Source organism: Perognathus longimembris, chromosome 8, assembly GCF_023159225.1.
Source record: "Perognathus longimembris pacificus isolate PPM17 chromosome 8, ASM2315922v1, whole genome shotgun sequence".
NCBI lineage: Eukaryota > Metazoa > Chordata > Mammalia > Rodentia > Heteromyidae > Perognathus > Perognathus longimembris.
Window position 1 is genome coordinate 12907609 of NC_063168.1, and position 24369 is coordinate 12931977.

Below are 24369 nucleotides of genomic sequence, written 5' to 3' on the forward strand. Positions count from 1 at the left end.
ATGCCTTAGTCACAATGACCCACTAAAATCTGAAGCTTCTTCAACATCACCAATAGTCACTTGTCTGAGAGAAACTAAGGACAAGGGATTTAAGAAGACCTCAGGGGCCCCACTGTCATTCCACAGTCCTTAAATACACACCAAATACTACTTCAGGTACCAACCGAAGACTTCCAATGCCATACATAGCCCCAAACAGCTTTGTTGCCAAACCTTCTTCCAAAGCAGTATGTACTTGCTCCCTTGGAATTACCAAACAGGTTTCACAACCTCAAACGTATGTCAGAGAATATTTATGGCTGTCCCAGTCTCTCTCTGCTGGTGACTACTATTACTGATCCAATAACAGGGCTGAACCCTGCCACTGCCAACACCATTCTGTAACCTTTCCCTCAGATCACTATGGGAGTGGTGACAGCTCTGTAAAGGCCACTAAAAACTTCTGTAGGGGCACCAAACAGGTCTCAAGTCCTTGACACTATAAGTTCTGTTGTACCACACCAGAGAACATCTCCTCAGAAGCAGTTTTGTCTTGTACAGCCTCAAACCTAGGCTGCCAGTACTTTTGTTTTTTTTTGCCAGTCCTGGGACTTGAACTCAAGGCCTGGGCTCTGTCCCTTGAGCCTCTCTGCTCAAGGTTAGCACTCTACCACTTGAGCCACACACAGCGCCACTTCCAGTTTTTTCTGTTTATGTGGTACTGAGGAATTGAACCCAGGGCTTCATGCATGCTAGGCAAGCACTTTACACTGAGCCACATTCCTACCCCTTTCAGGACTTTCAATTGCCCTCCAGATTAATTCCAAACTGTGGAGCATACCCATGAGTTAGATGGATCCACTCTCTAGACTCAAGGAGCCACTGTTATTTATTATTACAGACATCATTATTGTACATATATAGACTAAGAAATTAACAGGAGTGTACAAGATGTCTTTGCTACAAAAAGCTCTACCCCAAAATACCTCCTACCCTCCCAGAAGTTTTAAATGTGTGAACAGAAATGCACATGGCCAGTTAAAAATCTCCCCAATGGCTGAAGTAGTCAGGCATATCAGATAGTAAGCTTGGGCTACTCCTCTTAGACTCCTAATAGGACTATGAACTCCAAGGGGGAAACCAGCCCAGTGCTAAAAATAGTTACTGCTATGAATCAACCAGTAAGCCAAAGATTGTTTATTCATGAAATGTCACAAGAAAAAAAAAAACTCAATAGAAGTAATTGACCAGGCTGGTTAGCAACCAATTTACTCACTCACCCAGAAGGCAAAAAGCTGAAGAAAAGCACCAGTGTGCCCCCCAGACAAGAGAGGGTGAGGCAAGAGAGACAGATGCAAGGGTGTTATTCCAGTCATCCCATAACTCAGACAGAGCCCAGCCAGGGAAACAGAGAAACAGAGGAACAGAAACAGGAAACAGAGAAACCTACTCCTATCAACAAACTCCCACACACGGGGTTCAAATTTCTCAGGATCTTTTATTCATCAGGGCCCTAGTCATACAAACAAATGGATAAACCACCAAGCTATAAAAGGAGGTTCTGTTTTTATTTCTTAAATAATAGCAACTAGAACTTTAATAAGAATGACAGAGTTAAATCAGATCTGCAAATGTTACCAAATGCAAAAATGAAAGGAATAAAATACTGGGGAACATTAAGGTTATCAAAGTCCTGTCTGAAGGAGGGTGCTAAAGCTCTCCTTCAATACCTTACCTTATCAATGGCTTTTCCAACCCGAGACACGCTGCTGTGGATGTCTTTGTGGTCTGAGGCCAATTTCTGAACGGTATCCTTTATTCTTTTACAGCACTGAGTCAAAACAAGTGAAAGTGTCCCTGATAATTCAGCATCTTGGCCTATTCAAAAGAAAAAAAAGATTGGTCACTCACTAAAGCATACCCTAAAATGGCAAGTGTCAAACAGACCCTTTGAAATCAGGGCAGAAGTGAAGAAAAATCGGTATTGCTTTGAAGCAGATGGCCACAGTCATACATTACCTTTCTAGTGAGCACTAAGAAAAAAATATCTTTACTTTTAGAAATCAAAGAACTACCATAAGATAAACCACTCTAATAATAAGCACATACTTTGAATAATAGCATGGCAATGCTATTTTTCAGAAAACAAGTTTAAGTTAATAAACACACTTATTCAACTCAAAGTGGTTTAAGTATATCTTATGTCCCATATAAAGAAGCACAGGAAAAAACAAATCTCTCTGGATGCCAAGTTATGTGCAAGGGGCTAATGCAGGAGGCCAGAGCCTGCTATTTTACCCTGAGTCCTACCTACAAAGGAGGAATGGCTCCCTATCTCGTAAGAATGGCTCAGTGGTCTGGAAATGTGGTTCAATGGTACAGTGTTTGCCTACCATGCATGAAGCCTTGCGTTTGGTTCCTCAGTACCACATAAACAGAAAAAGCCAGAAGTGGAGCTCAGGGACAGAGCCCAGGCCCAGGCCCCAAGACTGGCAAAAAAACAAAACAAAACAAAACAAAACAGCTCACTGTGTTTTACAATGTAGCTTTCCTTCTAGGAATATGGAATTTTAATGACCAATTATTTATAAAAACCCAGGGCACTGTGTTTCTAGTAAGAATCTCAACAATCTTTCATACTTGTCAAACTTGTTGCTGGAGTCCTGTTTGACTCTAGACACCCAGAAACTTTCTCTTGGTTTCCAGGACTTGTCATTTGCCTTCTCCCCACCCCCACCCCGCCCCATCTCATTTTGTGCTTATTCTTTTGCTGTAGTAAATCTCAGCCCCCAAGTGTGACTACATTCTGAGTGGTAACAGGCCTCCTAGCAAGTCTCCACAACTAAGTAAGAAGGAGGGACCCCGGGACTCTTGATAAACCCATTGTATTAGCTACATTCCCTGGGTTCCTCTAAACTTCAGTTCTCTCTAGCAAGAAAAAGGAAGGAAGAGAAGGGAGAAAAAGAGACGACAAATCAAGTTAGGCTATTTTCCTTTACTTAAAACCAGATATCCTCCCCAGTGAGCAACAGGCCTGGTTTCTGAAATGTTACTGAGTATTTATGCAGCAAAGATTCTCACACATTAACTTACATCAGAAACACCAGAAGAAAGTTTCTGATTTAACAGATGCAAGGAAGAATGAGCCGCCCAAGAATCCCTACCCTAGAATTTCACTTCTACAAGAGACATAGGGCTGGGGATATAGCCTAGTGGCAAGAGTGCCTGCCTCGGATACACGAGGCCCTAGGTTCGATTCCCCAGCACCACATATACAGAAAACGGCCAGAAGCGGCGCTGTGGCTCAAGTGGCGGAGTGCTAGCCTTGAGCGGGAAGAAGCCAGGGACAGTGCTCAGGCCCGGAGTCCAAGGCCCAGGACTGGCCAAAAACAAACAAACAAAAAAAAAAAAAAAAAAAAAAAGAGAGACATAAAGCACAGAACAAATAAGCAAATTATGAAATATGACAAAAGATACATGCTACTGGGGGGTAGGGAAGCCGAGTAAAAGACACAGGGGACCCAATCACTATAAAACACAAGACGGACAGACTGAAGGTCTCACTAAGTAAATGACAGGAGTGCACCCTTGAAAGAACTGAGGGGAAAGACTCACGTGGCTCCTTGAATGGCAGGGAAAGAAAGAGGGAAGATGAGGGGACAAAACCCCTATTTATAGCTGGGCATGGAGGACACATCTGTAACATCAGATGCTCAGGAGATAGAGGCAGAAAGATTACAAAGTTGAGGCCAGCCTAAGCAAAGGTGGCCAGAGTCCATTTCAAAAATAAAGACAAAAGTGCCAAAAAATATATATAGCTTACTTAGTGGTAGATCACATGTCTTACATGTATGAGATCCTGAGTTCAAGCTCCAGTATTGCAATGAAATAAAAAAGATGAAACAGACTAGAAACTGAGGAGATCTAATGGGGCTGAGAAGCAACCAAACTCTCACCTCAGTTTGGGGCTTGTTAAATTTGAGCTGCTATAGAGACTCCAGCATATGTGAGTAGAGTAAGAGCAATGTCAAGGTTGGAGATGGAAATCTGCAAGTAATATAGATTACTCATAAAGCCAAGACTACATGAACTCACCAGGGGACACAGAGAAGTGGTGGAAGGGCAAGATGAAATGGAGCTTGGGAAGGAGCTACTGAAGCAGGGACTGAGGAAAATTAAGGGAGAACAGGGTTTGGGAAACAAGTAAAGAAAACAGCATTGTAGAGGGGGAAAAACAAAACTAAACACGTTGCTCAATCAAAGAAGATGTGAGACTTGGCCACCAGATTTACAACATGGAAATCATCAGCAACCATGAGAATAATCCTTTCTCTAAAGTCTCAAGAAAAAAATGAGAGCTCAAAGGACTCTGACCCAGAAAGTCTGGGACTAAGACAAGCACTGAGAAAATGGGGGTGGGGGGCGGATATCAGCCAATAGAAGTGGTGTTCATAAGGTACCCAACCTAATACAGGGTGGTCACGCTGGAAAATGCTCAAATCGCTAAGTATAATTACACAAAGTTTAAATCAGATGCTTCCAACTTCTAGCAACATTGTTTAGATAAAGAGTGAGGTGGTATTTTTTAAAGCACATTATTTCTTGAACAGTATTTCATATATTCTATACATCCTTTAGAACCCCCAACACAGCAATTAATAATAATAAGATGAAATTAAATATCAGGGGCCTTACCTCATCTATGAATCTCTTTGTCTACACTGACCACTTCTGAATCCTTGGTCATTTCTGTTCTCCCTACCATTCTTCTCGTACATAATTATACACCACATAATTTCGTGTGTGTGTGTGTGTGTGTGTGTGTGTGTATGTGTGTATGTGTGTATCATCAGTCGCAACCAAACGTCAAGTTTGGGGAGGCAGGGGTCTCCAAACTGCACACTTCACAACTTCATGTGGATAATGCCTACAAATGTGCACCATACCAGAGAATTCAGATGTATGGTAAATAAAGCAAGGGCAAACCGTTCAATAAGTCATATTCGAGCTGGGCACTGGTGGCTATAATCCTAACTACTCAGGAGTGCAGTTCAAAGCCAACCCAAGCAAAAAAGTCTGTAAGACTCTTGTCTTCCATAAACCACTGAAAAGCTCAAAGTGACACTGTGGCTCAAGCAGGACAGCACTAGCCTTGAGCAAAAAAGGACAACACCCAGACCTCAAGTTCAAGCCCCAGTACCAGCACAAGTGTGCATACACACACACACACACACACACACACACAAATACAAGCATGCATGCATGCCATATTCAACAAATGGTGCCAAGATATGATAGTCACAGGGAATAGAATCATATCCCATACAAAAATTAAGTCAAAGTGGAATAAACACCTAAATATAAAAGCCAAAACTACCAATTTTGGTAAGAAAACAGATACATTATTGACCCTAAATTCCTTATATGTAATGCCAAAAGCAGAAGCACCCAAATAATTAAAATGGACTGTGTCCAGACTGGCCCAAGCACAAGGTGCTGAGTTTCACACACACACACACACACACACACACACACGAAACAGAAATAAAAACTACAATGAGGTATTACTTCCTACCCACAAACACGGCTATAATAAAAACATGGTGTTATCAAGATTCTGGAGAAATTAAAATAGTCAGGAATTCCACTTCTAGGTATATAGGCAAAAAAATTAAAGCCACACAATATCTGTATACAAATGGATAGCTTATTCTTAATAGCCAAATCAAACAACACAAATGTCTAAGTGATCAGTGGGAAAACAAAGTGTGGTATAAACATGATAGATTACTCAGTTATAAAAAGAAGTCAAGTACTAAAACATAAGACAACATAGAAAAGTCTTGAAACCATTAACTGCAAGTAACCCAGAAACAAAAAGCTACATATTGTGTGATTCTATTTATGTGAAATGTCTAGAATAGGCAAATCCATAGAGTCATAAGTTATTAATGCCGAGCAGAAACTAGGAGTAGGGGAAATGGAATAGAAAGTGAGTTACAGTTAATAAGTGCATATGGAGTTCTTTTTGGAAGTGAAAAAAAATGTTCTGGAATTAGGTCATGAATATGGGCACAAAACTCTGTGAATATAGTAAGAAATCACTGGATTATACATTCTAAAAGGATGAATTACTTGGATGCTAATTATGTCTCAATTTAAAAAAAAGAGAGAAAACTTTTAGAAAAAGAAAGCTGTAACTTCTATGTGCCCAGATATATTTGTTTCTACTACAAAGGGTTAGAGAACAAAAAAGCAAGGTTCAAGCAGGAGGAAAGAGGTCATTTGAAATTTTCACAACAAATTTCCATGCATCGACCTGAAAGTCAACGGACATTCTCAACTATGAGCAGCTTAGATATGTGGAATGTGGTGTTGCTCTCACCTCCATCTATAATCTCCTCTGGTTACAACTTCTACAACTTCTATTAACACTGAGAATTCTCAATTCTCTCCAAGGAACAAGTTTCTACAAGGGACAGTCATGCATTACTTGTAGCAGTAGCAGGCTCCCTATATATGACTGGTATATACCATAGCACACAGTTCAGGTGTGTAAGAAGCCATGCCATTAGGTTTGTATAGGTACAGTACAGTGTTTACATAACAATGAATTTGCCAAAGGCACATTTCTCAGAATGTGTCCGGTTGTTCAGCAACACATGACTGTATCTGGAAAGTGCAAGACAAAGAAGCATAATGGAATGACCTGAAAGAGAACCCTGGGAAATTTCGTCTCTTCAGAGAAAAGGATTTCACTAATGCATTTACAAATGGATTCAATGGAAAGCAGCCAAAGGCAAACACAGGTTTGAAAACTCACTAAAATGACCAGAAAGACATGCAACCCAACTTCTAGGTCCTAATGGGAAAGTTTTCATCTTCTTTTGACCTCTCCATAAAAGCCCAATCTGCTTCTAAGAGAGGTTTTCTGTGAAAGAAATTCAATTAGATTCACTTCCCACATGTAAAGCAGGGGAATGACCTAACAGCCATCTTTACCATAATTACAGATGCAGGCTGGCCACAAGAGTGGCCGGTTTGTCATATAAGATGTTCTGTGCTCACTGTGTCATTTCATGTGACACTCGACCGTGGTCCCATATGCATGTATCATATGTCCATCATCACTGGCAGACACAAGCACATCATAAGGTCACTTTCATTATGACTTGATTAATCAAGTATAAAAATAAATTCTCACGCTAAATCCAAACAACACATGTGATTTGTGCAAGTTACAAATATCAGCCTTCCAATGTAAAAGACAAGATTTTATTCTACCAACACATTTTTTAAGTATGCTAGTCTTAGACACTGTGATAGTCATGTTCATTCCCCAAACTAAACTTTCACCATATTAAACTAAATATAACGGTTTACTCTTAAACTGTTTTGGCTAAATCTACGTAAGTCTTCAAGACACCCCTTGGACTTCCCTGCTTACGCATTCCAGGATTTATGTTCACTAGCTTCAAAGAGTATATTGGAAAAGTGTTTAGTTCTACCGCAGCCTGTGCTTAATAATCAGGGTTTCACAGTCATTTTCGTTTTTATTTATTTATTTTTGCACCAGTACTGGGGGCTTGAATTTGGGATCTGGGTGCTGTTCTTGAGCTTCTTTTGCTCAAGGCTAGTGCTCTACCACTTGAGCCACAGCTCCACTTCTGGCTTTTTTAGTGATTAATTGGAGAAAAGAGTCTCACAGACTTTGCTGCTCAGCCTGGCTTTGAATCATGATCCTCAGATTTCAGCCTCCTGAGTAGCTAAAATTACAAGTGTGAGCCACCGATGCCTAGCTTCCAGTCATTTTAAATAGCTAGTTTTATTCCCACGAAATTAGTCAAAGATAAGGAAACGACCATAAGGAAGCGACTCAGCATGGTAACTGGTGCATGCTAGGCACTCAGTAAGTTTTGTTCTGGGGTTTGGACTTACTTTCAAAATCACAATCTTCCTGCCTCCATCCCCCCTGGGATTACAGGCATTCCATGCTGGAACGATCAATGCATCCCACCATTCATTCATTCACTAACGAATATAATTCACTAACTTTATGAATATAAATGAATATAAAAATAATAAAAAGCAATAAGTTATGAATATAAAATAATACAAAAATAAAACATTACATATTCTTAACTTCAAAGTCAAAACTGGAGATTGGTACTACCAATATCCTTGAAAACTTATCTTCAATAAACCACTGAAAAGCTGAAAGTGGCACTGTGGCTCAAGTGGTAGAGCACCAGCCTTGAGCACAAAAGGACAGCACCCAGGCCTCAAGTTCAAGCACACTGAAAACAAACTAAACTTTTGGGATACATTAACAGCTGGTAAACCTGCAAAGTAATAGCAAGCATGGCATTCAAGCTCTGACCTTTCAGAACAAAGCAGCCAATGGGTGTTCTGATTTAGAGTTATTAAAGATCATTGCATCAGATCACAAACCTCAGGTGTCTCAAAACCAAGCACGAGAAGGAAAAGAAATAAATTGTATACTTAAGAGCTAAATTACATGGTAGAGACATAGGGTAGAGACTAGCAGTGCTTCTCACCAATCACTGCCATAAGGAAGGAATGGCTTCAAAATCCATGAGAAAAGACCTGCAGCGAGAGAGAAAAAGTTATGCCGGTACACTTACAGTATGTAGGCACATGTCCCATTTTCAGAGAGCCTATTTAACTGCTTCAAAAGTCAAACCCAAAGACAAGCCTCTATTTCATCAGATCTAGGCATATACTTAACTTGTCTTCTGGCCTCCAGGAAAACCTCACTCTTAACTCCAATTCAACCACTGCTGGACAAAGGTTCTCCAAGAAAGCAGGCCTGCCCCTTCTCTACTTGTCCCCACCCTACCTGACTCAGGTTTCCATCTTCCCAGTCTACTACTTACCCTGCTATCCTGTTTCCAACTTAGTATTAATGCTTTTATCCCATTTCCCTCCAACATGGTTCCCTTCCCCCCCTCTCCTGACATTCCATCATGTCTTCCTACTGTCTAGCAAAATAAAAAAGGGGGGGTGGCGGGGTGGGAAATCGTATCTTTTCTATTTTTTTTCTTTTTGTCAGTCCTGGGGCTTGAACTCAGGGCCTGGGCACTGTCCCTGGCTTCTTTTTGCTCAAGGCTAGCACTCTACCACTTGAGCCACAGCACCACTCCTGGCTTTTTCTATATATGTAGTGCTGAAGAATCGAACCCAGGGCTTCATGTAAAGGAGGCAAGCACTCTACCACTAGGCCACATCCCCAGCCCAAAAAGGTTGTATCTTATTAGGTTCAAATTGGGCCCTAATTAAATATAAATTTCTTAGATAAGTGTCATGTGTAACTTCAAGATTTAACCTATTCCCACACACAATTAGCTATTGGTAACTACTGAATAGCTGACCTGGATTTTGACTAAAATAATACTCCCCACTGGAGTTGTTTCTAAGGTCGCCTTCTTTACTGTTGTTTTTTTTTAATTTCTGGCTATACATTGTGCTGAGGCCTTGGGTTTGTCCTCTTTCAGAGGTTTACCTGTTTTTTCTAACTACCTTAAGTTCCTTGAGGACCCTGTTTCTTAATCTTTCCAGTATTCTTACAATGTGAAGCAGACCACTGGGCATAGGATGATATTATCACAAATCAGAAGTAAGGACACCTAACCACTAACCAAACTGTCTTAAGTAAAGCAGTGCCTACCACTGCTTAAAGGCAGTGACCTTATAAATAATAATTACACCTTGTTTTAAAGATTTCAAAGACAGTTCACACCTATTATGCATCTCATTCCCATAACTCATTTACATGGGTTACCTATCAGTTTACTGAAGGAAAAACAGGCTAAGCGAGTCTGTAGAACCAGTCCACTGGCAAACAAAGAACTCAAACTTGGATCATCAACCCAAGACCTCTTACTGGATGCCTACATCTCTCAAGTCCACATAAATTGGCAAAGTATCTGCATATAATCTACACTCATCCTCTCCTATACACTAACTCATCTCTAGATCATTTCTAATATCCAATGCATTGCAAATGTAATTAGCATGTTCAGTACATATGTTAATTTCCCCCCCACAAATCGTTTCAATTTACCACTGGATGGAGCCACAGACAATGGCACAGAACAACAGAAGTCATGGTTTAAATGAGTTTCTACTACTAGAAATAACAGCACATAGGCACACCAAAAAGTTTTACATGCTAGTATGTATTCATCACTCCTCCAGATGGCAATGTCTTTAACCAACTTGCAAAGTGAGATAATACTAAGACTAAATCATGATCTGTGGAACCAAACTGCCAGTGCCTTTTAAAAAAGTGAACAAGTGACCATTTTCTCCATTCCCTCATTCACTTGTAGGTGCTAAGGATGGAATCCAGGGCCTCCCACATGCTGGGGAAGCATTCTACCACTGAGTTACATTCTCCAGCTCTTTTTTTTTTTTCCACCTAAAATAGTCCAAGTCCCTTGGTTATCCATCTATTCTTTATTTGAACAATAGTTACACCCATCCACCCAAACTTTTATTTATGGCCTACTTACACACTAGATGTTAAATGTAGATAGAAAACTGTATTCACTTGAAAACTTAGTCATTCTTTGTCTGTATGGTGAGCAATTAGGTGGTCCAGGAACACAAGGGAGGGGTGACTTTGTGCTAGATAGTCTTTCTTTTTTAGGGGTGGGGTTTGAACTCAGGGAACTGAGGTGCCTGTCTCTGAACTTCAAGGCTAGTGCTCTACCACTTTGATCCACAGTGCCACTCTTTGGTTTTCTCGTCGTTAACTGGGGATAAGAGTCTCATAGACCTTCCTGCCCAGGCTGGCTTCAGACCATAATCCTCAGATCTCAGCCTCCTGAGCAGCTAGCATTACAGGCATGAGCCACTGGCACCCCTTTTTATTGTTTGAATTGAAAACAGTCAAATGTATTATTTACCCAAAATAAACAAAGTTTAAATTTAGAAAATTCCTTGAGAGTCACTTCTGGAAAGCACATGCACTTTAGAACTTTTAAGGGCTGAGTTGGGCTATGCAGCTCAGGGTAACTAACTGGCTTGCCTACCAAGTACAAGACTCTGGGATCCAATCCAAAGCAACACACACACACACACACACACACACACACACACACACATTCCCCAGCTACACTTTTTTTTTAAAGTTTTATTGTAAAGGTGACATACAGAGGGGTTACAGTTACTTAAGTAAATGAGTAATTTTGTCTTGAGCAGTTGTTATCCCCTCCCAACTACACTTTAAATATGCTGTCAAACTATTATCTAGTTGTCTCCACCTAACCTCTCACCAAATGTGAACTAAAGTATCGTAATCAAGGTTTGTGTTCTTTTCTGTTTTCCCATTACAGAAGTACTAATCAGAAATAACAATATTTTCCAATAGGGAAATGAATGTTAAATGGTATATAATCACAAGTTAAACCATCAAAACCGAAGTGTAGTTACCACTGATAGGAATAATTTTAGTAGATAAACTAGGATTTCAATAGCTACTAAAGTACTTTTTGTTTTTAGGAGATGGAACCAGCATACGTGCCAGGCAAATGACTCTATCACTGAGTTACTCCTCCAGCCCCTAAATTAGTTCTAGTAGACAGTTTATTATAATCTAACATCGTCAATGACTTCATAAAGTATCTACAGTGAAGATAAGTCTACATAAGTAAAATCATGAATCCATCTGAAAACTTAAAAGTGCACATGTGAGTGAATTTTGAGAAGCACCACTCCAATATCCACATTAAATCAAGGGCGTACAGGTTACCAGCACCAACCAGTACCCACACTGAATCTCACACCAGACCATGCAGGGAAACTCCCACTGAAAGCTGACACAACTAAATGACAAGTGATCTCCTCTCCCCTCAACTGGGAAAATAGAAGTGCCGCAAATTCATGCAAAAGGACCGATCTCCTTCGCTCTGAGCCTCCCAGCGGGCTCTGAACAACTGACTCCCCAATCCTCCCATGTCATCTCCTAAGGCAGTTTGCAGTTCCAAGGGCACCAAGGAAAGCCTTTGGTCCATCTGCAGGAAGAGGAATCAATCTGGCCTCAGCAGAACTCTTCTAATTTCTCCTTAGTTCTCTACTGCCTCTCCCTATTTCTGTACCTTGTTACCTTCTCAGTCTTACACTCCAATGTTCTTCATTTACCAGAGGCCTGACACTCCCCTTTTAAAAAAAATGTAGGGGCTGGAAATATATGGCCTAGTAGTAGAGTGCTTGCCTTGCATACATGAAGCCCTGGGTTTGATTCCTCAGCACCATACAAACAGAAAAAGCCAGAAGAGGCACTGTGGCTCAAGTGGTAGAGTGCTAGCCTTAAGTAAAAAGAAGCCAGGCCCTGAGTTCAAGCCCCAGGACTGGCAAAAAAAAAAAAAATGTAGACTGAGTCAGGCAAGGTGATGGACATCTGTAATCCTAGCAAGGAGGAGGATTTCAAGTTCAAGGCTAGGCTACTGAGTTTTTGTTTTCATTCCCTTTTTCCTTTTTTCAGGGATGGGTTAAGTGGCAGAGCATCAACTAATTTATTAGGCCTGAGTGAATACCCTACCCCAACCACAATTCCCCAAAGTATGAGCCTTAAGAAATTTTCATTTCAAAAGGAGATAATTAAGAGGAACTAGTGAAACAATCCTAGGCTACACAGAGGCTCTCCAATGTTCACAATTTACAAGGGACTTAGTAACTCAAGTTCATTTCAGTGAGGCCAACTGCGCTCAAAAATACAAGGATCTTGGAGGGTATCTAAGGATCTACTGATGGCTCATCCCTGTAATCCTAGCCACACATGAGGCTGGAATCTGGAGTAAGGTTCAAGGAGAGCCTGGACAGAAGATTAATCTCCAAAATAACCAGCAAAAAGGCAAGCATGGCTCAAGTAGAAGAATGTCAGCCGAGCATGCAAAATGAGTAAGCAAGCTAAGCAAGCTGAAGCTGAGATCGAACCCCAATACTAACAACAAAATCAACTTTCAGTAGATGCACTTCTGATAATGGTTTCTTTGGGATTCAATGTTATATCCACCATATAATCTACAGAAAACTTTAATTTAGAAATCAGCTAATTGAAGCCAGGTGTAAGTGGCTCACACTGTAATCCTAACTACTCCAGAGGCTAAAATCTGAGAATTGCGGGTCAAAGCCAACCCAGGAAGCAAAGTCCATGAGACACTGATCTCTAATATATTCAGAAAAAGCTGGAAGTGGCACTGTGGCTCAAGTGGTAGAGCAGTGGACTTGACCACAAAGAGGCTCAGGAACAGCACCCAGGCCCTGGGTTCAGGCCCCAGGACTGGTAAAAATAGAGAAATTAGGTGTTTGAAAATACCATAATTCAAATACATCATCACACCAAAGAACACCAAAAGGTTTTTATTTTAGAAGCCAAACCCAGTTCTTGTGATTATTTGTTGCTTTCATGTTTAATAACTACCTTTAATCAGTCCCAATTAAAGAATTAAAAGCAATCAAAGAGATGCCATAGAGAACTAGAAATTTAGTAGGCAAGAAGGTTTAAAAAAAAAGTCTGAAAATCAGGAAACAAACAATTCGAGTCAGGCTGTTCTGTTCAGACTAAGTGGCTAATTCTGCTCTCACCATAAATTCCTAAACAAATTCCCAATATCAAACCAAGAAGTCTAAATAAAATTCCTGCCTTGGCAATTTCTCATTATCATTTTATTCTCCCCAGGCTGGTCCTAAATTCCCCAAAACAAAGCTCACAATCAGAACATAAATCCTTCTTCCAATCTCCTCTCCCTCATGAGGGTACTTCATTCTCCATCCTTTCCTCCTCAAGCTCTGCTTGTCCAACCCCTCAACCTCCAATCTGGTCCTCAAAAAGCAATGTTTATCTCTCCAAGTGGGGAAGCTAAGAGACAGCATTCACTCATTCATTAGTAAGCCACGGATTTCTTCTGGAAGGAGGAATGTCTTCCCTAGCACTGGCTTTCCTTCCAAATAAGTATGCATCACATACTTCTTAACCATCAGTGATCTGGCTTAACAACTCTACAAAAGGCAGGCACCAAGGGTCACTGACTCCCACCCAAATAAGCCAAATAACATCTCTTTTTGCTAAAGCTCTTGCCCTGGCCCTTTCTACCTTACCTTCCACTCTCCAAGGAGTTCAAATTTATGGTTAGTGACCCCCCCCCCTCTTTTCTCCTGTATCTTAAGTGATCCTCATAGTCCTCTCAGAAATGAGGTCGGAGCACAAACCCATTGTCTTTGAAGATTTTGATTCCATCTTCGTGAAACCCTTCCACTTATCTCATGAGTCCAAAACCAAGTGCACCAATCTTCCCAGGATTCGCTCCCAGCCCAACTGACTTTCCTATCTGTGCCAACTAACTATTATCACCACCAATTTAAATTTCTTTTCACATGATTCAAGTTTGTTTCATCAACACCTGCCCTTTTCTGTATACTGATGTGGTAACTTACTATACAGTACAAGTGTTCTTTCATATTAATATTTTAAGCACTATGGGAAGTGATCGCTGTGTCTAGAGTAAGAAGTTTTAAGACTCCTCCATGGGCAAGCACTCAGCCTCAACACAAAGTCAGTAAGGAAAAGGAAGGCAAAGCAGCACTAAGGAAAAGAAGAAAGCAGCGCTCAACTAATGCCACTGCCTCCAACTCACCTGCAAAAAAAATCTACATTTCTCTAGGGCATACAAACTTCCTCTCACCTAAATCTAGTTCCAGCCCACAGTTGAAAAGGCCCCAGCCTTGAGCACAAAAGCTCAGGGACAGCTCCCAGGCCCTGAGTTCAAGCCCCACGACAGAGACACAGACACACACACACCCCTTCTCAACCTACTTCCACAACTAACTGGCAAAATATCTGTCCCCAGGAGGGTCTAGGGCAACAATATAGGCACATTTTCAACAGAAAATGAGTTTTCTAAAGGGAAAACAAGTAGAAACTAGATCAGGTAAGGCAAGTAACTAAGATTTGTGTGCCAACTGCTTCCTCTGTCTGATTGGTAGAGACACTAGGAAGACTGAATGGTTTGAACTTAACTGTTCGTAGTAATCGGGTCAGGATCACTGACGAGTTCAAAAGCTGCTCCTACACATCAACCAAGTTATGAAGTTGCCCAGAATAACCCTTGACTTTCACGCAAACAAATTTAAAAAGTCAGTCCTGGAGCCAAGGATTTGATGGCTAAGGGGACTTCTTGCACTGACTCCCTTAATCGCTCGGACCCTTTGGCTCCAACGCCCATCAATTCCTAGCCCCCAGCGACTCACACGGGGCCGACCACCTAGACACCCCCAGGCCGAGTGGGGGTGAGAAATGCCCACCCCGGAGGAGGAGGCAGTTTGCAGGTGCGGTGGGGGGGAGTGGGATGGAGAGGGACGCGGCCCGCCAGGCACATTCAAGCCGGTTCCGGACGGCGTTTCCGGGTGGGTTCGGCTAGGTGGCCCGGGGCGCGAGGTGAATCGAGCGCGAGGAGGGCAAGTCACCCGGGCCTGGGGCTCCCGGGGCCTCGGGGCGCGGGGGCCGGGCGCGAGGGCGGACGAGGGGCTCCGGCCGGCGGGGCGGCCACGGGCCCCGCGCCGCGCGCCCACCCTGCCTCCTCACCGTGGCTCTGCAGGATCTCGTGCTTGAGGCCTCCGGTGTAGTCGATGAGCTCCTCCAGGCCGCGCTCGCACAGCTGCCCGTAGCCCGAGAACTTGTGCAGCACCTTCTCCAGCTCGCGCTCCACCGTCACGCACTGATCCATGCCGGAGGCGGCGGCGCTCGGCTCTCCGGCGCCCGGGTATCCGCAGCCGTTCGGCCCGGGCCCCGCCGAGGCCGCTTCCTGCTCCTCGTCCCCCAGGCGGGCGGCGAGGACGGCTGAGGCGGCGGGCGCGCTAGCCACGGCGCCGGGGGAGCCCCGCGCAGCCCGTGCCCGCCCGCCCCATGGCACCCCGGCCTCTCGCCGCTGCTCCCTCTCACCAGCTCGCCCACCCAAGCCCGCCAGGCGCCGCGTCCCTGGCCCCGGCCCGCCGCGTTCGGGTGCCCTCGGCGGCGCCGCCGATTGTTTTTGTTTTCACGGGAACTGGCCGATGACCTGGTTCTCCCGGGCGGCACCAAGAGCCGCCAACTGGGAGGGGGTCGGCCTCCCCAGCGAAGGAAGGTGGCGGCGCGGGCTGTACCAAGAGCGCGCTCGGAGGAGGGGAGCGGCCCGGCGAGCGCGGGCAGAAGGACGCAGCCGGCGTCCGCACGCGCCGCGGCGCTTTAGGTGTGGGCCGTACCACGGGGCGGGCGTGAGAGGGAGAGGCCGAAGGGGGAGCCGGGACACGATTGGTCCGAGTTATTAAACTGGGAACTTTGGAGACACCCCCAGCTCTCCGAGAGCGCCGCCACGACGCGCCCCGTAAACAAGGGGGTGGAAACCGTCCCCAGCCACTCGCCCAGAAACGGGGAAGACGAGCCAATAGGCTCGGGGAATAGGTAAGAAAGTAGCGTCGTCCAATTGCTGGCCGAGGCGTAAACCCCCAGCCAATCAGTGTGTAGGGGCCAAACCAATGGGTTCGCTGTTGGAGGGGGTGACTTGGAAAGCCTACCCAGAAGAGTGCTGTTTCTGGAGAGCCAAGGGGGTGGGGGGGAGAGACGGGGGGGACACGATGGAAATTAAAAGGGATATTCTCCACAGGACTTGGCCCTGGCCCCGGGTTCTGTCATCTCCGCGTCGCTGTCAAGGAAATAAAGGTGCGACATTCAGAAGTTTGGGTAGAAGAACCCGCCTCTCCGGATGCAAAAGCCAGCCAGGCTCCTCCGGGGGCGGGAGATGTGGCCGGGAAGGGTGGGGGGGCGGAGTCACCCGCTGTTTGCAGGCCCCGGTGAAGCCGCTGTCTGGTCCTGGCGGCCTCCGCCGGCGGACCGCGCCACCCCGGAGGCCACGCTCCCTTCTGCTTAGAACTCCTTCCCGTCGGGCCAGGAAGCCTTGGGCCGGCCGCCTTGCCCGGGGGCCACGTGCCTGGCAACTTGGAGGTGGGGAAGGGGAACACACGCCCGCCGGGCCCGAGCTCCGAGTCCCCGAGGGAGCCTCACTGAATCGGATTGAGTTCCTCTGCGCAAACCCCGGCCCTGGTTGAGCACCGCGCCTCCAACCTTAGCTTTGTTCCCGAAGTTCATGCCTTGGTTAGCTTTGAGTTGTTCCCAGAATCCAGCTAGTTCTGATCTCCATAGCCTCTGCACCTGCCCTTTCCTGGGCCTGGGACACTGAACACTTTTCTCTTCCTAAAGTTCTCAGTTCTCAGAGAATCCCTGCCACCAGCACATTAACCTCTATCTTACCTCCACTGCTAATTCATGTAATAGCTGGACATTATAATGTTGGACATTAGTTGTGATTTTTTTTTATACCTCAGAAACGGTATTTTTTTTTTTTTTTGCCAGCACCGCTTAAATAAAATCTCAAAGACAGGCCCATGCTGTCAGTTTCTTGCCTAAAGTACTGCCAGCACCTTTGATAGGCAGTGTTTTTCTCCCTCTTCCCTTTTAACTAAGGTGGTAGCCCTTTTGGTACTTAATTTCCCTTTTAGTAATTTGGAAACTACTGGAGTGAATTTTACTTCACTGGATTGTTAGGTGGAGTAAATGAGATAATACTTCTGAGTGCCTGTTAATAAGTGTGTATTGAGGGAAATAGCCAAGTGTGTCTATAAAGGAGAAGCTGTTTTAGACAGCTGGAACACCTTTTATTGTGCTTATAAACATGAGATAATGATTAACCTAGTTTTTGTTTGTTGTCTTTTTCTTTTTGTTTTTTTTTTTTGTTTGTTTTGTTTTGTTTTCGGTTAGTTTTTTGGGAGATACTAGACCCTGAGCTCTGGGCTGTGTGCTTGATAGGCAAGTACACTAGCCCTGTTTGCTGCTACTGTTTGCCTCTGGGTGAATTATACTCAACCATTATACTCAACCCCTCAAAAGACTCCCCTCCAGCCCAGCATTTTGCTGGTTAATTGGAGATAGAGTCTTGAGTTTTCTGTGGTCCCTATTTGATTCAAACTTCAATCCTCCAGATCTCAGCCTCCTGAGACTATTGAGTAGGATTCCAGATGTGAGCCACCAGCGCCCAGCCTGTACCACCTTGTTTATGTTAAGTTTAACGGTAAGAGGTACTGGTGGGGCCATATCTAAATCTGCCTTGTCATTTGAAAGAGTCAAATCTGGGAACTAAAGGTATATTTGGCAAAGGGAAGTTTCTAAGGTTTCCTGGGATTTGGGGTAGGCTCCACCCATCTTACCCAAACAAAACCACTGTCTAAGTATTAGGAATTGCTCAAACAAACATCATTATATATATTTACCCAGCTTGGAAAGTATAGAAGCGACATATAGGAATCAATTTTTCCCTACTGTAAATGTTTTACTAAAATAAATCTTTGTAAAACTTAATAAAAATATTTTGGGGGGCTGGGGATATGGCCTAGTGGCAACAGTGCTTGCCTCGTACACATGAGGCCCTGGGTTCGATTCCCCAGCACCACATATACAGAAAATGGCCAGAAGTGGCGCTGTGGCTCAAGTGGCAGAGTGCTAGCCTTGAGCAAAAAAGAAGCCAGGGACAGTGCTCAGGCCCTGAGTCCAAGCCCCAGGACTGGCCAAAACAAAAACAAAACAAAAATATATATATATTTTGGAAACAATTGGATTGAATAATGCTGCACCATATGTAAGGTAGACTAAATGAGATAATTTCCATAACTGTTCATAATAACCATGTGATAAGTCAGGGTGCTGATGTAATGGGGTCCAGGGCAGGGGTATCCCCCATCCCTCCAAGAGTCCATCACTCAGAGACAGTCTCAAGTAAAAGGATGGATTTATTGGGGAAGTAAAAAGTATACTGACTGGCCAGGGCCGCAGCCCAGACTCAGGAGCTGTGACCTCGTGCCCCGCCCCCCCCCACCCAGGTCGGGTTATAAAGGCAAATGCCACATGGTCAAGCCTGCCACACGCAGGCGGCCAATGGGGTTACAACATTTACAGAGCATGCCAGATCACAAGCAGGTGTCCAATGGAGGTACAGTCTGCCTCATAGCAACTGTTTGAACCAACCTATCATTTTAGTTAGACTTGACGCACAGATTTGGTGGAGCTCACATGATGCAGGCAGATATGCCTACTCTTGGGAGGGCACAGGTTTAAGCGTTCCACTACTCAGGTGGTCAAACAGTTTACACAATCTTATCACAGAGAAGGGGAACGTCCCTGGATTTGGGGGGTGGGGGGGAAGGGAGATTGTAGCGAAGATGGAGTGGGCTTCTGCTCTCTTTAACTACTCTGAGATGGAGTCAATCTGACACCCCTCAACAGCCAATGATGGCGCTGACCAGATGTGACCTCTATATTACACTGACTAAGACAGCCTCAACCTATTATAGATCTTTTGCCTCCTGGTTCATTCTTGACAGATGGCCCTACTTTCTGCTTCACTTAAATTAAAAAAAAAAAAATCCAGCTCCAGCTACCTTATCACACTCCCTTCAAAGGTGTTCTGTCCACAATTCATTTTGTGAATTTTCTCAGGCACCCAAAAGGAGCAAGAGTCCTTTCTCCCTTCCCAAGACAGCCCTGGAGTCTGCTGACTTAATCTCTTCCCTGTCCAGATCTTCCTTCCCTCTCTGTCTCTTCCCCAACCACCAGACCCAAGTATGGAAGACTTTCAGTTAAGCTATTTCAAACTGTTTCCATCTTTTTCAGTCCTTCCATTTCCAAACAGACAAATCTATTCTTAGTCCAGCTTCTTTTTCCAAGGTTCTTAATAAATTCAGTTACCTTTCATTGTATTATTCTTATACATTGCTTTTGTTCCATTGTCTTTGTAACAACAATAAAAATTTTATAACTTTTTAACCAGGTGCCAGTGGCTCATGCCTATAATCAGGTGGCTAAATCTAAGGATCATGGTTCAAAGCCAACCTAGGCAGGAAAGTCCATGAGGTTTTTATCTAACCCCCAAAAAGTCACAAGTAGAGCTGTGATTCAAGTGGTAAAGTGCTAGCCTTGAGCAAAAAAGTTAAGGGATAGTACTCAGGCCCTGAGTTCAGGCCCTAGTACTAGCACAGTAAAAAGCCGGGCTGAAGGCATGGCTCAAGTAGTCAAACCAGTTGAGCAAGCATATGAGGCTCTTGAGTTCAAATCTCAATCTGGCCAAAAAACAAACACTGTTTTTGATTGGTTTTTAGAAGCCCCAAACCAGAGACAAGGTAGAAAAGGCCAAATTTCATTTCTCAGACTTGAGAAACTTTAAAAACTGTTAACTGCTTTTAGAATGTACTTTTATGCAAAACACACTCTCAGTTAAGGGTAAGAAAGACTAGATTTATGATTATCAAAGTGGAAATGAAACAGCTAAAGCTTATAAAGACCTTGTAAAGAGGATTTTACTGATTTCCTGTCTATTCTGACTCATTGCTAATACAGAACTGTAAACTGAAAAAAGTGTATTAAGAAAGAGCAAATTATGAAATACATAGTTCCTCCTCAATATTAAAAACAGCAACATTCATCATATTCAAGAAAAAATATCACCACTGAGACATTTCTGAAAATTACTGCTAAGACCAGTTTAAAAAATAGATGAAGACAGCCAGGCTCCAGTGGCTCACTAGCTACTCAGGAGGCTGAGATCTGAAGATCACAGTTCCAAGCCAGCCTGGACAGAAAAGTCCCCATGAGACTCATCTCCAATAAACTATTCAAAAAAAGCCAGAAGTTTGGCTGGGAACGTGGCTTAGTGGTAGAGAGCTTGCCTAACATACATGAAGTCCTAGGTTCTATACCTCAGTACCATATAAACAGAAAAGGCCAGAAGTGTCACTGTGGCTCAAGCAGGAGAGTGCTAACCTTGAACAAAGAAGCTCAGGGACAGTGTCCAGTCCCTGAGTTCAAACCCCAGGACTGGCAAAAAAAAAAAAAAAACATGTTGCTGTGGCTCAAATGGTAGAGCACTAGCCTTGAGCACAAAGAGGCTCAAGTAGATGAAGGTACAGCTATGAGCAAAAAGCATTGCTCTGAATGCTATTTCTCTATCTCTTGTACAGTGTGGGACACATTGGTATTAAAATGCTGATTTGCTGGCTGGAGTAGGCCATTATGCATATTCTAAGGGACTCGGTGGTGCAGGAAATGTCTCTATCCACCAGCCCCTTCTTTCAGCTCCACCGTTGGTTGAAGTGAGCCTCTGCCTGAGTGAGCCTCGGTGGGGGCCCTCCCCATTTCTGGAGGCCAGGGCAGTTCTCATCCAGGGGCTTGCCTTGCCCAGACTTCAATGAGCATGGGTGGATGGTTTGTGGACACTTCCCTAGTATCTGATGCTCAGCTCCGCCAAGGGAGGTATGCAGGCTTTGTAGGTGTACTTCTGCAGCTTTGGTTGGTCTGCCTCTTCTCTCTGGAATCTGGATGTCTTTGTTTTCTGTTCACTGTTCAGTGTGCCTTACTAGGTAGAGCAGGAAGGGTGCTAACCACAGTAACCTTGAAGTCTTTCATTGAAATTCCCCACCCCATTTCAGTGTCCTTATTTATAAAGTGAGGAAATTGAAATATATGACTTTGAAGTTCCTTCCAGTTACAAAAGTAGTCAGAGATGAAAATGCTTATTAAGTAACAGGTGAAGAGCTGCAAAAACAAGAGTGGATAGCTGTATCTTTCCATTTTTGACAGCTTGGAGTCTGAGCAGTCACTTCCTCATTATGGAGCTGCAGTGAGGTCATTTGGGACTTTGGGAGGGTATGCCTTCTTTATCTCTAATAGCAGCTAATACTTAAAATGGACCTTGAGAAGGCAAACTTCATTTTAGTGATTATTTGTTAAGCATGTGATTTCTAATAGAGTAAAAGATAATTTTTCCTAAGTAGGGCAGTTTTGTGATAGAATCATAGGGCTAAAATTCACAGAAATTGTTACACTTTCCAGCTTTTTAACCTTAAGTACCTCAACCAAACTGAGCATATATATGTGTATGTGTGTATGTATGCATTATAAATGTATGTAAATTGCTAATGTGTGACACACATTTCTTTAGCCACTGTAAATCATGATGCCCCATAGAAATGATTCCATTCTTTTATTTTAAAATTTATTTTTTTATTTTTTGCCAGTCCCGAGGCTTGAACTCTGGGCCTGGGTGCTGTCCTTGAGCTTTTGTGTTCAAGGCTAGCCCTCTACCACTTGAGCCTCAACCCCATATCCAGCTTTTTGTGGTTAATTGGAAATAAGAGTTGCATGGACTTTTCTTACCAGGGCTGGCTTTTTTTTTTTTTTTTTTGGCCAGTTCTGGGCCTTGAACTCAGGGCCTGAGCACTGTCCCTGGCTTCTTTTTGCTCAAGGCTAGCACTCTGCCACTTGAGCCACAGTGCCACTTCTGGCCGTTTTCTGTATATGTGGTGCTGGGGAATTGAACCCAGGGCCTCATGTATACGGGGCAAGCACTCTTGCCACTAGGCCATATCCCCAGCCCAGGGCTGGCTTTAAACCATGATCATTTTAAGGGTTGGTGTTTTTTTAATCCTTTTTTGAAGTGCTGATAATCCAATCGAGGGACTTTCACACGCTAGACCTAAGCCCTATCACTGCGCTAAATCCCTAACCCTAGAGGTTTTTCTTAGGCTGGGGCCTGCTATCTCACCCAAGCGGGTCTTAATCTCTTATCTCTATCCGCCTTCTATTTCCTAAATGCTAAAATTACTAGCATGCATCTCACCACCCTGCTTCTCTCTTTTCTCAACATATCAATTATACTTCTTTTTCACCTTTTTGAATAATTGCCCTAGGGTTTACTATGTACATTCACAATCAGATAACACTGTGCTACTTTGCTTATAGTACAGATACCTTCTTTTTCTTTTTTCCCCTTTGTTTTTAGCACTGTGGATTGAACTCAAGAGTCTTGCATTTATTATTGATCCACACCTCTATAATAATAAAATATCCCAAATTCTTCCTTTCCATTGTTGTCATTCATTTCATTTAAATATAAACCAGAATCATTGTTGCTATTATTTTGAACCAAACTATCTGTTAAATCACTAAAAGTATGAAAAATAGAAGTTTATTTTGCCTTATCCCTTGCTCTTTCTTAATGTACATCTGGATTTCTTAAAAAGTGGGTTTTTTTTCTCTCCTTTGCTTTCTTTTTCTTGGCAATATTAGAAATTGGCTTTGAGGCCTTGTACTTGCTAGGCAAGTGCTTTATCACTTGAGCCATACCCCAGTGCTTTGTTTTTAGGGCTATTTTTCAGATAGGCTCTCCTACTTTTTCCCAGGGCTAGCCTCAGACCACAATCTCTGCTTCTACCTCCAGAGTAGCTGAGACCAAGGGTATACACCACTGTATGCAGCCCTCTCCACTGTGTGTGTGTGTGTGTGTCCGTGCGTGTGTCCGTGCGTGTGTGTGCATGCACGCTGCTCCTAGGACTTGAACTCTCAGGGCTTGGGCACTGTCTCTGAGCTTCTTTGTTCAAGGCTAGTGCTCTATCACTTGAGCCACACCTCCACTTCTGGCTTTTTGCTGGCTAACTAGAGATAAGAACCTCACAAACTTTACTGCCCAGGCTGGATTCGAACCATGATCCTCAGGTGTGAGCCACTAGCACCTGGCCTCTTTTATTTTTTAAAGACAATTACTAAATATTTTATTCTACTTGCTTGGTTTCTGAGAAGTTGGATGTCATTTTATCTTCACACCTCTATAAGTAAGGTGTTTTCCTTATCAGCCCTCAATTTTTGTTTTCATTTTTGAATGCTCTGGCATATCTCAAAATTATTACTTTTCCCCTCTCTTTTCTCGAAGTATGAAGAGATTTTTTTTGTATGAAATTAATTGTGAGAAGCCGGTAACGCTAATTTCCTACGGTTATTTTTGTTTTGTCTCTGTAGGTGTGACTGTCACTGATTTATTTCCCAGCAAGTAATTTTTCAATAGCTTCCCCTCAGTATATATATATTTTTTTTAATTAATTAATTTTTTTTCCAGTGCTGGGGCTTGGACCCAGGGCCTGAGCACTGTCCCTGGCTTCCTTTTTGCTCAAGGCTAGCACTTTGCCACTTGAGCCACAGCTCCACTAACAGCCTTTTCTGTTTATGTGGTGCTGAGGAGTCGAACCCAGGGCTTCATGCATGCAAGGTGAGTACTCTACTACTAAGCCATATTCCCAGCTTCGCTTCCCCTCAATATTAAGATAAAAATTATTATAAAGTTTACAACTGGATCCATTGGTCCTTTCATTTCTTCTCTCCTCCCAGCTCATCTCAGCAGTAGAACTGCTCTCAAGCTCATGACTAGTCTTCCCTTTTGTCCCACGGGCAGTGGTCTGTACTGTGGTTGTTGGTCACTCTGACTGGACAGCATTTGGGCAATGTATAAACAGTGT

General features: G+C 43.4%; 1 protein-coding gene and 1 long non-coding RNA gene across 6 annotated transcripts in view; one reads left to right on the forward strand and one right to left on the reverse strand.

The window, feature by feature from the left end:
* Positions 1–16127, reverse strand: part of Rmnd5a (required for meiotic nuclear division 5 homolog A) — a 47836-nt gene extending 31709 nt beyond the window's left edge. For all 5 annotated transcript variants that reach the window (XM_048352539.1, XM_048352537.1, XM_048352536.1 and 2 more), the window contains exons 1-2: positions 15587–16127; positions 1715–1857 (exon numbers count right to left, since the gene is read on the reverse strand). In XM_048352539.1, the coding sequence (XP_048208496.1) occupies positions 1715–1857; positions 15587–15728 (285 nt within the window). In that variant the 5' untranslated portion in view covers positions 15729–16127. The remainder of the gene's footprint in view (positions 1–1714; positions 1858–15586) is intronic.
* On the forward strand, positions 3416–21957 carry LOC125356201. Its single transcript, XR_007211831.1, has 3 exons — positions 3416–3777; positions 10094–10103; positions 21947–21957. It is a non-coding gene; the product is annotated as an uncharacterized LOC125356201 (long non-coding RNA).
* Positions 21958–24369: the final 2412 nt, after the last annotated feature.